We start from the raw sequence: 13615 nt of genomic DNA on the forward strand, positions 1-13615 counted from the left end.
CCCGGGGTTGGAGAGGGGCTTAGCAAAGGTAGGTTGTGCTGGGATAGTCTGATGCTCGTCAGCCCCCACTGTCTGCCTTCCATGGGAAAGTTTGAGCAGCCCCCTAGGTGGGGAGGGTGAATGCAGAACAGTTGTCTTGCAATTGTTTATCTCCTGCTCCATCTCTTCTCGGTTTCCCAGACACAGAGGTGGCTTTCTGCTATTCACTGACTTAGACATTATCTTGCCTTCCACAATAGCTACAGGAACCCCCAGAAACCAGGGTGTGTGTGTGTGTGAGGGATCAATTTTTCTTATTTTTTAACCTTCCAGGTCAATAAGAAACTGTATAGAAAGCAGACAGCAAAGTGGGATGTATGATATGCCTGCCCTAGTCTGTTTCTTCAGCCAGAACTGCATGTGAGATAGGCTAAGAGGTGCATTTATTCTAGGGCTATTCATATTCTGGAAATGTGGTGGTGGTGATGGTGGGTTTTTTTCCCAAAGGTCTTTGTGCAAAGGTAGCTCAAATGTTAATTTATACAGAAAGTTGGAAGACAATTGTAAAGGCTATTTATGTTTACCCAGTGTCTCACATTTTTTGTCCACCACATACAATTTTAATATATGATATTTTTAATCAATAGCTGGGGTAGTTATGTTCTGTTAAACTCTGCTAAACATTAGGTTTAAATAAATCTCTGCTATAGAGTCCTAAACTATTTTGCTTTGCTGTTGTAAAGCAGAGGAAGAAACAGGCAGCATATGCATACTGCAGGAAATTGCAAAGAGATCTATTTAGGTTCTGCTGGCTTAAATAACATGCTTGTACTTAATTTTTTTTAAATCATGCTCACTAGCAGTTATTTTAAAACAACTCTTATCAGATTGAATAAAAGATTAATGAAAATCATCATGCATGAAGTCAGGAAATGGAGGTGAATGGTTGATGTTTGTTCTGGAGTCTGCTGTGATTTAAGGAGCTTCATTTGATTCTAGGTACATCCACTTTACAGCAGTCTTTTTGTTTAAAAACTGATTTATGCCAGCTCTTATTAATTATACCTCACCAAGTTTGTACAGCATTTTTAAGGATGTAAGAAGACGGTCCCTGTCCCAAAGAACTTGCAATCTATAAAACAACATACAGGCAAAGTGTGGGGAGGAGGGATGCAGCACAAGAACTTTGTTTGTCTTTTGTATAAATTATCAAACGAAGTTGCATGTTGTTTGAGATGTGGCATTGGTACAAATGCACGGTGAAAAACGTGTGAGCTGAAGTATTTCTAATTGTTCTCTTCCTAGGGACTGTGGATTTACTTAGTCATTCCCTCTGATGTGAATGCAGCATCTCTTGTCCCTCTGGGATGCCGTAGGTGATGCCCAGCTCTACTGCAATGGCAATTGGCGCTCTCTCTAGTTCTCTTCTTGTAACCTGCTGTCTCATGGTTGCTCTCTGTAGCTCCACCATACCTGTGCAAAAACTGGCCAAGGCTCCAGACAAACAGGAGATAAAAACAAGTCAGGAAAAGAGGGATCATACATCAACCAGGCCAGACAGTCAGAGTCAGACAGGCCCAGGGAAAATGAATGAACTTGGAAGGAATGGGCGGGAAGAGGGCACCAGAGATTGGAAGAGCAAAGGAAACAGAAATTATTCAAACAAAGAATCTTGGACTAGGCAAAAACAGGTTTGGAATAGTCAAGGAACAAGCAGTAAATCTGGGAACGTTCAAGCACAGGAGCAAAGGGATGGTGTTCCAGAGGAACCTCAGGCGGCTGAAGAACCATCCCTCCCAGAAGTTGTTGCTAGTACTACTCCTGAGCCTCCGGAGGAGTATGCCTATCCAGATTACCGTGGGAAAGGCTGTGTGGATGAGAGTGGCTTCGTTTATGCTATTGGGGAGAAGTTTACTCCAGGTCCCTCTGCTTGCCCCTGTCTTTGCACTGATGAGGGACCTCTGTGCATTCAACCTGAGTGCCCAAGACTCCATCCACGGTGTATTCATGTAGACACCAGTCAGTGCTGCCCACAGTGCAAAGAGAGGAAGAACTACTGTGAGTTCAGAGGAAAGACCTACCAGACACTAGAAGAATTCATGGTAAGGGCTTTTTTATTTAAAAAAAAAAAAAAGATTAAAAAAAATGGTGAGGGTTGTTCTGTGATCTTATGTTCTTGAAATGGTTTCTTAGAGAGGGATTTTTTTTCTTTCTTGTTAATATTGCACCTGCAGCAGTGTATAATTTTCCTTTTAAACATGACCTTTCCAGTTCAGTGAAATCATAACATTTTAAAAATAAGGGAGCTGATCTTTATTAATGCCTTTTGTATTTATAGTGTAAAAAAAATCACAACGAAGCCATTCAGTATTAATATGTATGTGCCCTGAGAGTTTCCACAGGATTTCCATGGCATTTTCAGCATTACATTTACTGTTCCCTTATTTTACAATGCTAACCGTAAAACTTATCCTTTGTGAAACCTATTTGCCATTTGGGGCTGATTTCCATTGTTAATAGCCAGTTAGTGACAGTAATGCATCCTTTAATCCATCTCTTTTTTTTTTTTTTTTTTTGTATGCTCAAACTGGGATGTCACAGTTACATAATAATTTTCTGTGGGTATGATTATGGACCTTGGTGTATTAATCAGAGTATGGTTCAGAGGACAGATTATGGCACTATTTAAATAGTCAATTTTTCTATCTAGTGGAATACTTTTATAGTGAAGCTTTTTTTTTTATTTTTAAACAGGAAACTTCACAATGGTGGAGGTTCATTATCATTGCAAATGCATCTTGTGTATTGAAACAGTGTTGGACTTATGGCCTGATCGTACAGTTACTTCCCCCCGCCCCTTATAAATTGATTTTCATTATAGCTGAGTTCTGTAAACAGGTACTGTTGTGCATGCACATTTGGGAGTGTGCATCTGCTAGATGGGGGGCCTGAGCCAAAACCCAGATCTGAATGCTCCTGAACTTTTGGGAGTTGGGGATAATAAAGGGAGTTAGAAATCCAGCCCAGAATTTTGCAGTTCATGCCTGTCTCTTATATATATTTGAGAGAGAAAATTAGTCTTTATGAAGGTTATAAATACACTGCTTGTCTCTTCTTTGGTGTCATCTGTGGTATTTGTGTAATCTTAGGAACTTATTTTTCTTTTGAATGCCTTTCCATATTTTTTCACCTTCTAAAAAAGCCAGAGAACGATTCTGATTTATTCTCTGAACAGAGCACTTTCTCCCTGCCATCTCTAGATGGCTATGCTCAGAACACTAGCACCGATCAAGGCATATGCCAGCAAACAGTAGGCTCATCTCCTCTCCTCCCTCCCTAAGGTCTTGAGTCTTGGCACAGCAATTTATTCCTTTCAAAGGTGAAGAAATAATTTAAAATATGGGTGGTCCTTTTATGGCCAGGTTCTGAAATCCTTACTGTTTCAGCACAGTACATTCAGAAGCAATGTCAAAATAATGTGCTTCCCTGCATATGTTGTCTCCAGGTTTCAACAGCTTAGTGTTAGAATTTTAATGTGTTCTTCATCCACAGCTTTCCAACCCCATCTATGTCTTCCTTTAATGTAAGAATCTTGCATTACTGACTGTAGAGTAGCCTTAAAATGCAGTTAGGTTACTTCATTAAGTTCTGCGTGTGGTGGAAGAATAAAACTCATGGGCTCACTGCTGTCACACAACAATCATGCCTGATAGCTTTGGAAGTGTAATACTGGACAGTGCCCATAGATCTTTTTCAGAACTATATTTCTTCTGTGTTTTCAGCTTTGTTTTACCCCATTCTGACTCTGGCAGTTCTAATGAAACGTTCCCATAATACAGTGCCATTTTTCAATTATTCGTGCTCTCTGTTAGGATAAGTAATAAGTAGGATGAGTAAGGATATGCGTGTGTTCAGGGTGGCTAAGGAAAATCACTAAAGCTATACAGCATTTTAATTGCAGCCTATATGTTTTATCATACTGACACTGCATAGCTGAGCCTCCACTCAGCCTATAATATCATAGGTGCAAAACAGTAGGCACAGTTATTTTCATATACCATTGCAATTGATTAAGATTGAAGGGAAGTAACTTACATGTGCAATCAGATCACCACTAAATGCATGCACAATTGCCGATGGAAATAACTGCACCCAGTATTGGAATCCATTTTTATAACTGTAGTCACAACTGTCTTGTGGATGTTAAGTACAGCACTCTCTACCATTTGATTTAGGTCAAGGAAGTATTTGTAAACAGGTAAGTCTATTCTCTCTGTATGCATATGTTCCATTAATGGGAATGAGTCACATATTCTGATGAAGAAAAACATATTGACTCCTTAAATGATTACATGAATTATGTGTATATATAAAAATGTGTATGCAGATTCACGTATATGCATACACAAACGTGTGTGTGCATGTATATATTGTATATAAATGGAGTTTGACATAAGTTTTTATTTAAAAAGAAAATCAGGGAGAAAAAAAAAAAAAAACCCTCTCCCCAAGCCATGGTAAAATCTGCTCCTGTGAAACTAGGAGTGGAGGGAGATACATCAATCTCTGCATACAGACTTTGCTTATATTTGTGTGTGTGGTAGTATCTGTTATATACTAGTGTTAGGAAGGAAAATAAATTTTATTGCAAACCAAAACTGGAAAAAACAAAACCCCCAAACTCAGAAGCCTAATAAAGATGTCTTCATCTACCTCTTGCAGTATAGCTTTTTGTGGGGCCATGCTGCAGTATGGCAAGTGTTTCAGCTTAGAGAGAACTTTTAATGGGATTGGGAGCAAAAGTACCTTACAAAAGAACATAGTTTCCCAACTGTGATTAAAATGGAAATCCTCAATGAAGATAGAATCGTATTGGAATCTCTCTTTATTATTTGTATTCAAATTTTAAAGAAGCATTCCTGTGATCATTACTGGGCTTTGTTACTCAGAGGCAAATTGGATACTTTTCTGTTACAGATTTTGCTTTGTTTATCACAACTTCTGTCCTGTCAAAGAACTTAATTTATGAACAACTCGCTTGAAATTCTTGAAGACGACAAATCCAGATGGATTTCAAAGCATTTGTGGTGCTTTGAAGGCACAGAGAAATATAAAGAAGACTGATATATTAATGCTTGTCAGCCTAACCGTGTTCATGATCTCTTGGGGAGTATAACTGGAATGAAAATGTTACTAGAAATATCAACCCAAGAGTAAATGGATATAGTTTTATGGATTTTATTTATTTATTTATTTTACTTAGAGTTTTCAGAGATGTAAGGAATGAAATATAGACTTCTGGATTTTTTTTCTTTGAGTTATTTAATCCCTGTCTTGGTTAAAGTACAAATAGAGAACTTCCACTTTCTGTAAGCCAGGTGGGTTTTTTTCCCCAAAGGCCAGAAAAAAATTGCCTAAAACAAAGTACTTTGGTATGCATGCTGGGCCAGATCCTCAACTTGTGTTAATTGACATAGCTCCACTGACTTCAACTGAGCTATGACATTAAAGAGCTGTGGATCTGGCTTGCTGCCTGTATTATGCTAGAATTTTTCTTGCTCTTCTATTGGGGAACCCTTAACTGATCCACTTGTTTGCATACTTATGTATGCAAACTTTTCTACTACATCTGTAGCGCCACAGAAAAACATTTATACACTTGTTCATAATCTTCCTTTAAACCCTCAAGAAGACAACTTCTTGCGATTTCCTATAGGTTTTATGGCTGCCTGGAAAATTAGGTCAGATTTATCTGCTTCTTATTGGTTCTTCTCTGTTAGCATAGGAAGATCTGCTGTTGTGATATAGTTAATACTTAGAACTTATGTAGTATTCTTCATTCCTAACTCTGAAATTGCTTTACGATTAACTGCATGATCTGTTAGATTGTGGAATAGTGTCCCAAAAGAATTGGTGGCAGCCCCATCGCATCAGCCATTAGAACCTATGCTGAAGTAAGAGTTCATCCGTTAGAGGGGAGAGGAAAATGGAAGCGGCACAAATGGGCCTTCTCCAATTCTGACTTATGATTCCCTGCTAATTACATGGTGTCATACCAAGGCATTTCCTTGCTAGACTATCTCTTATACATTGATCCTTATTAATATTACTTTTTTGGCCTCTTTCAGGCATTGGCTTTCTATAGTTTTAACCACATCTTGCCTAAATTGAAAAAAGAAGCAGCAACATTTGGTCCAAAGATATGCAAATAAGGGCTCCCTGGGCATTTCTATAAGGGACAGAGCTAATGCTGCTTTAACAACTATACTGCTTCACTTCTACTGAAAATGTACTTGACTCCTACTCTTGAAAATATTACAAAACAGAATAGAAAGAAATACTTATGTGCTCATTTTACTGCTTTCTTAAAGGACTACATTGTACAACTCTTTTATTCATGTTGGAGAGCTTGTATGAGTAAGAGTTATCCCATAGACTACAACAGACTCTGCAAGTGCTCACCAACGTGAATGTTTGCCCAATGAAGGCCAAAGTGAAGAAACTGTTGTGGCTGGAAAAACAGGATGCCTTAGCATCAGATTCTTATCCTGGTTACACTGTGTAAGTGTGGAGATACTACACTGAGGTCAGTGGATTTCCTCCAGATTTACATTTGGTGTAACTGAAATGAGAATTTGTCTCTGTACTAAATCTCTTCCTGATCACCAAAGTGCAAGGTGCTTCTAATTAGCAAGTTGCAGTGAAATGTGTACCATAGATCACATTGTAGATGTAGGAAATATATGTGGTGGTGTATCCAGGGAAGAATATACATCTCATCCGAGGGAAAAAAACGGAAAAAAACAGAACAAAACAATGTCTGAGGGATGACAGTGCTTATTAAAGGATCATTGTAAATATTTCTTTGCAATAACCTGCTATATATTACATGCAAAAAAGTGTTCATGACCTACTACTTGGACATCTGTTTATCTAGAGCGTTTGGTTTCTGAAAGGTATGATCTTCAAAAGCACATTATATTTGAGGGAAATACATCTTTATGAACACTTACATATGTTCAGACTTTAAATCAGGATTGTTTCTTTCCACAGTGCCGTTAATATTTTGTTAAATGGCTTCATGTTCTGGGCAGTCTATGCTTTGTTGAAGGCAAATGGTTCTGTCAAAGTTGAAATTCCAGTAAATAAGCTGCTGAATTAAAAGATGTTTTAATTTTATAAGTCTGAATAAATGTTCTTCCTAACATATCTTTTTTTCAATCTTGATTGCTGCTTCATTGCATCAGATACAAGGATATAAAAAGTGATATAAAAGCTGGCTGTACCATAGTATATGGAATACTTAAATGAGTATACCCTCTTCTTGCTGTTGATCTTGTCAAGCTGTCAGAGAGAACAGGGCTAAATTCACCACTTATTTAAATGTACCCAAATATTGTGAAGTCTATGGAATTGTGCCAACTTAGACTCTTGGTGAATTTAACCCGAAGACTTGATTTCTTGATGAAGTTTTATCTAAGATCTTAAAAGCAAACCATATATTTTGTATCTTAGCATGTAAAGTGGGAGAGAGATCTCCAGATAAAAATAACTACAGAAGAATGGTTTCTCAGTAGTGACCTGTAAGCTTCAAAATATTCAGAATTCAGGTTTCACTTGGATAAACACCCATAATTTCAGATGCTCATCCAGAGTTTGTCAAATACCTGAATCTCTTGATTCTATACATTGGTCTGGAAATAGCCTCTTCCTCTTCTGCTATAGCTAGGGCCCTACCATATTCACAGCCATGAAAAACGCGTTCCCCCGCCCCCCCATGAAATCTGGTCTTTTGTGTGCTTTTACCCTATACTATACAGATTTCACAGGGGAGCCCAGTGTTTCTCAAATTGGGGGGTCCTGACCCAAAAGGGAGTTGTGGGGGGGGGGGAAGGTTGCAAGGTTATTTTAGGGGGGGGGGTCATGGTATTGCCACCCTTACTTCTGCGCTGCCTTCAGAGCTGGGCGGCCGGAGAGAGGCCACTGCTGACTGAGGGTCCAGCTCTGCAGGCATCAGTGCAGAAGTAAAGGTGGCAATATGATACCATGCTATCCTTACTTCTGCGCTGCTGCTGGCAGTGGCTCTGCCTTCAGAGCTGGGCTCCCAGCCAGCAGCAGCCGCCCCTCTCCAGCTGCCCAGCTCTGAAGGCAGCATCACCACAAGCAGCAGCACAGAAATAAGGATAGCAGTACCACAACCCTCACCACAATAACCTTGCAACCTGCCCCCCAACTCCTTTTTGGGTCAGAACCCCTACAATTACAACACTCTGAAATTTCAGATTTAAATAGCTGAAGTCATGAAATTTACTATTTTTAAAATCCTATTACTGTGAAATTGACCAAAATGGACCATGAATTTGGTAGGGCCCTAGCTATAGTGCCATAGATGTGCATGGCACTTTATAAACAATTTGAAGGCAGAGGCCTTGCCCCAAAGAGCTTATAACAAAGACGTGCATTTTGTAGCTACAGGATTTTTTTAAGCTATAGTATATTTTATAGGGAAGAGCACTAGAAGAGGACGGCTAGCTGTGGAAGTCTAACGGAACCAAATTAAATGTAAGGGAGGAGGGCAAAGTGGAGAGAGAGAGAGCATGAAAAGAGGGTCTGACACATGAGCAAAAAGAGAGGAAGAGGTTAGTGAATGGAGAAATTGGTGGCAGAGCATAGAACATAGGTGTCTAGGAGGAGACAAGGGCATTGATGTAACCATGGGTAGCACTGTACCGAGATTTGAAAGTGAGGAAGAGGAGAGAGAGAAGCAGAAAATGTGGAGGGATTCAGGCAGAAGTAGCAGTGAGTATGGAAGATAACATTGGATATGACCGGTTGAATAAGAAGTAGGGAAGCAAGGGAGAAGGATGTTTCTGTAGTCCAGATAAAAGAATGCTGACACAAATGAGAGTTGAGGTAGAGTGGAAGGTCTGGCTCTTGGGGATTTTTAGTGGAGTAAGTGAGAACCTTATTTGAGGGAGGAATCAAAGATGACCCCAAAGGTGCAAGCCTGAGTGATCCTCTAGTGAGCACAGACTTCCTTAAGATTTCTGGCAATTCCACTCTGAGTGTCGACAGAGATCTGGTGAGAACAGCCTGTCTGACAGTGTGTTGGTGCTTCTGTTTCACTGGAATCTGGAATTAAATGGCATGGAGAGAAGGAGGCAGAACCTTATGTGAGCACTTCAGAACCTCAAGTTCATTTCTAGAAATGTTGGGTGTGGAAGATGTCCAGGTCTTAAACATGGGGGAGGGGAGGATGTCACTGGAAACAGTGTTCTAACACATTTCCTTCCCTGAAATCTGCTGTGTGTACCAGTGCCATTTGGGGTACAGCAGTAGTAATCACACCCTCAACAGAGGGGAGAGACCAGCATTATGAAATGGCCCTTGTGCACCTGTGCCCCTCCCTGTTTTTTTTCTGAAGGGTTCAGGTGCACTTAAGAGACATGAGGATGAGGGGTATGTGTGTGTGTGGGGGGGGGGGGGGGGGGGGAACAGGACAAGGGAGCATTCTGTTAAATTGTGGGGGGTGTTTTACATATCCAGGAAATAAGAATCACATGCATATCCAACTGTTCCTAATTAGGGGCTTGCTCCTGCTCCATTTAAATCAATGCGAGTTTCCCCATTGACTTCGCTGGGAGTAGGGTCAAGCCCTAAGAAAAACAGTACTTTTGTTTCAGTAATTATCATTTTTCCACTGTCCCCTCTAAACCAATCATGTTTTGAAGAAGTTACAAAGCATGACCTTATTTTTATTCCTCTCAAAATCTTCCTACGTGTAAATTTCAAATATTGGTAGTTATAGAAAATACCAGTTGGTTTTTATTTTTTTTTTTTTTTTCATTTTTTGGTCTGAATTTTCTGTGAAAAATATTGAGATTTTGATTTTTTTCATCAGAAAATGAAAAATTTAGTCATAAAGCCATTTTAAATCAAAATTACTTTTAGTATAATAAAAGACCAGCTCTAGACTATCCCCACATCAATCCTTGGAGCCAGGGGGAATGTCTTCCAACTATTACTTAATAGTCTCACATGACTCTCTTCCTCAGAACCTTTTGCTTTGCTCAATTTGGAGCAAAGATTCAGAGTAGTGCCTGGGGCTAGCATGGTTGCTGCCCTAAATTCAGACTGCAGCAGCCCTACTTTTGTCTGAATAACTGTGGAAGACAAGATGCATGTAAAAGAGACAGAGGCAAAGAAAGGCATTATGCTGCCTGGGAGAGAATATTGAATGGATGAATTAAAAAATGAATGGATTTGTGTTTCAGGTTTCCCCATGTGAGAGATGCCGTTGCGAAGCCAATGGTGAAGTGCTGTGCACAGTGTCTGCTTGTCCTCAGACTGAATGTGTGGATCCAGTGTATGAGCCAGATCAATGCTGCCCCATCTGCAAAAATGGTAGGTAACTAATGCAACATCCAGATGGTTTTCTTTCTCAGAGAGCTACCAGTTGCTCAAATTTCTTTGAATGAAAGTTGATTGTCCAAGCAAATGTGCAGAAATATAAGAAAGCTCTGTTGTGTTGAAGGGAATGTTTTCCTTGACCTGGATAGATTTTATAATGATCCACAAAGATTTTGTTGCCCGAGAATCATGTGTGGCATCAACACCAGTCTCTGGTTGTGTGTTCTGCATATGTTCATTGTGGATGTGACTTGTGTGCCATATCAAGTCTAGGCCCTTGATTCTTCCCAACTGTAATGCCCAGTGGCTGAGGCAGGTTAGGCAGCAGTCCTGAGTTCTAGTCAATGGTGCATGAGTGGTTGGGTAGCCAGCTGGTCAATCCGTATTGCAGGCAGTCCAGAGCAATGGTCTGAGTTTGCACAGGGGTCAGTAGCTGGCGGATCCAATCCAAGGGGCTGGGTCAGTTTGTTTAGGGAGGCAGGATCAGGCGAGACAGCAGGGCAACAAGATAGGGTCAGTAGGAACAGCAAGGCAGTCTAGGCAGCAGGCAACGGCCTGTTGCTCAGTCAGCTTCCTCTTCCAGTTGGGGCCTTTGTATAGTCCAGGCACCCAGTGAGAATGCTGCCTGTCCATCCAATCGGGGTCTGGGGTGTGGCTGCGGTAGGCTTGTAGCATTAGAGCTGTTGGTCAGGCGCAGCTGTTCAGCGCATCGTCTAAGGATGCTCCCTAAGGATTGGTGGCAATATTGGGGTCCTGACACCAACTTTCCATTATTGAGAAGTAGAACTTACTTTTATTTTACCTTCATATTTCTTCCCTTGGAGAGAGGGTTTTTTTTCCTCCTGAGGCAATCAAATGTACCTTTGTTGAGCTCATTTAATTTTCATAACTAAATGAATTAAACTTCCATGTTTAATTGAATATTCTTTGTAACTAAAGTAGGTAGAAAATCTCTACTCCCAGCAAGGCTTGCATTAGATCAAAGTCTTGATCTATTTAGAAGAAGAAATTATGAGATACTCCAGTTCACCATTTATAAAAAAGAAATAACTTCTTATTAATAAAAATGAATACTGCAGTATCAAATGAAACTATATTTAAAATGAGAAAAGCATTTAAAATTATTCAGATAATTTTGCAGTCCTATGTTATTTCTGTATAATATATAGGGCCATTACATTAGCTAAAACAAACTAATGAAAACTGTGCAAAAGCTAGATGGAGAGAGACTATAGAACTCTCTTAAGTTACGTCTACACTGCACACTTCTTTTGGCACTGCTAAGAGTGCATAGACTGAATGCACCCCTAGCCTGGGTATAAATAGCAGTGTAGATGATGAGGCACTGCTTAGGTGAATAGCACAAAGATGCATCTGAACCTGTGGGTATGTACCCTACACGGCTCACTACTCACCCAAGCAGTGCCTCCCCATCTACGCTGCTAGTTTAAGCAGTGTGGTGTCCCACTGCTGAGTCTTTCCCTCCACCCAGAAAGATTCCATCCGCGGGGACTCTGGCAGCGGGGAAAGGCTCGAGGAGCTCCTTCCTAGGTGTTGACCACTGTCCAAGACAGGATACAGGACCTGAGTGTGTGACACATTAGTTTAGGAATGACGGGAGACACGCCCATAGGGGTATTTGCTTTCAGTATCTGCTGTATTGTTTGTAGCTCCTAGCACAGACTGGTGGTGGCAGGGAGGAAGCCTGTCCCAGGGTAAGTCTACACAGCAGCTGGGAGATGTGATTCCCAGCATGGATAGACATACACGCACTAGCTCCGCTATTTTTAATGCGTTAGCTCAAGCAGAGTGGCTGGAGTGGCACAGGCGGCGGCTCAGCATATGCCAGAGTATGTACCCAGAGAGTTGGGTGGGATCGATCTTGGATAGCTAGTCCAAGTGGCTGCCCGTGCCGCTTCAGGTACACTGCTATTTTTAGTGCACTAGCATGAGCAGAGCCAGCACACACGTGTCTCCCGAAGCTGGGAATCTCACTTCCCAGCTGCTGTGTAAATATACTCTCTGAGGGTTTGGGTTAGAAGAGCAATACACTACATACACATCATCCTTTCCAATGGATTTCCCAGGAGGCATTAACGCAGCTCTAAGCAGCAGTAAAACTCCCGCGTGATGATTTTTTTCCCCTCAGACAAAACGGTAGTGCAAAGTGGTGGGTACCTACCAACGATAGCTTGACTGTGAATGAGCCAGGAGGAGGAAGTGGGGCAGGATCTGGCTCTCTGAATGGATTCCCTGAGACCAGCAGATTTCCTGACACACTTTGTTAGAGGATTGAACACCCTGCCCCAAGAGAGCAGACCTCTGTACTCATAAGCCTCCCTCCCCTCAGAGAGGGTGGTGCTCAGAAAGTGCACATAAGGAACCAGGCTGAGTTTCTAACCGAGTTATCCCCTCCTGTAAGAAAGGGTGATGGGAGCCCTATGATCCTGAACACTGAATGTTTCTCTGTAATTGTAACCACATGTGCCTTGTATATTCTAGTGTAGAGACCGGCGACACTGACATAATTTCAGACAAAAATTGCTGGAGATGTTGGTTTCCAATGAGCTGTTCTGACATTAACAGAAGCAATCAGAAACTGAGAATATTTTTCCTTTTTAGGTTTTAGACAAGGAAAAATGCTATTAAACATAACAAAAACAAGACAGTTCGTGAGAGGCTTAGCTTTTCTGGTTCAGTGAAGAAGTTCATAAAGAAGCTCCTCTGTATGGAATTTGGTTTTAAAAATATCAGGGTCCTTGCTGTCAAAGCAGGGATGTAGCTGTTTAGGAGTATGGCACCTGCACAGTTTGAAATTGTTTGCCTTCGCAGGCAGAAAAGGAATATCGGTGAATGTTTTAAATTAACGTCTGGGCAAACTGATCAGCTAGGAAAGCTTACCCTGCCTCATCAGTCATATGCAAGCCTGGTGATACAAATTCACTGTGGATATGCATCACAATATTTCATTGCAAAGTTGCTCACAATATGATTGTCATCACATCACCTCGCTGACCCAGAAGGCCCTAGCTGAGCACATGGGGAAGGCCATCCCTGCAACCTGGGAGGAGAGAGACCACCAGCTGAATGTGGAAGCAGCTATTATGGAGTACCCTACAGCCCAGAAGGCCATAGAGGAGCGAGCAGGCTACTTTCACACAACCCTCTCCATAAGAGACTTGTGCTCTCATTCCCTGTCCTTGAAGTGAGTACAGGAGGAAAAGAT

The 13615-nt window shown here is 41.0% G+C and overlaps 1 protein-coding gene across 1 annotated transcript; it reads left to right on the forward strand.

The window, feature by feature from the left end:
* The first annotated feature begins 1358 nt into the window (after positions 1 to 1358).
* Positions 1359 to 13091, forward strand: LOC113407025 (brorin-like). Its single transcript, XM_029912072.1, has 3 exons — positions 1359 to 2081; positions 10254 to 10383; positions 13012 to 13091. Exons 1-3 carry the CDS (start codon positions 1359 to 1361, stop codon positions 13089 to 13091), a joined length of 933 nt encoding a protein of 310 aa, XP_029767932.1.
* Positions 13092 to 13615: the final 524 nt, after the last annotated feature.

The sequence above is a fragment of the Terrapene carolina genome, unplaced genomic scaffold (genome assembly GCF_002925995.2).
Source record: "Terrapene carolina triunguis isolate 2854851 unplaced genomic scaffold, T_m_triunguis-2.0 Scaffold180, whole genome shotgun sequence".
Lineage (NCBI taxonomy): Eukaryota > Metazoa > Chordata > Testudines > Emydidae > Terrapene > Terrapene triunguis.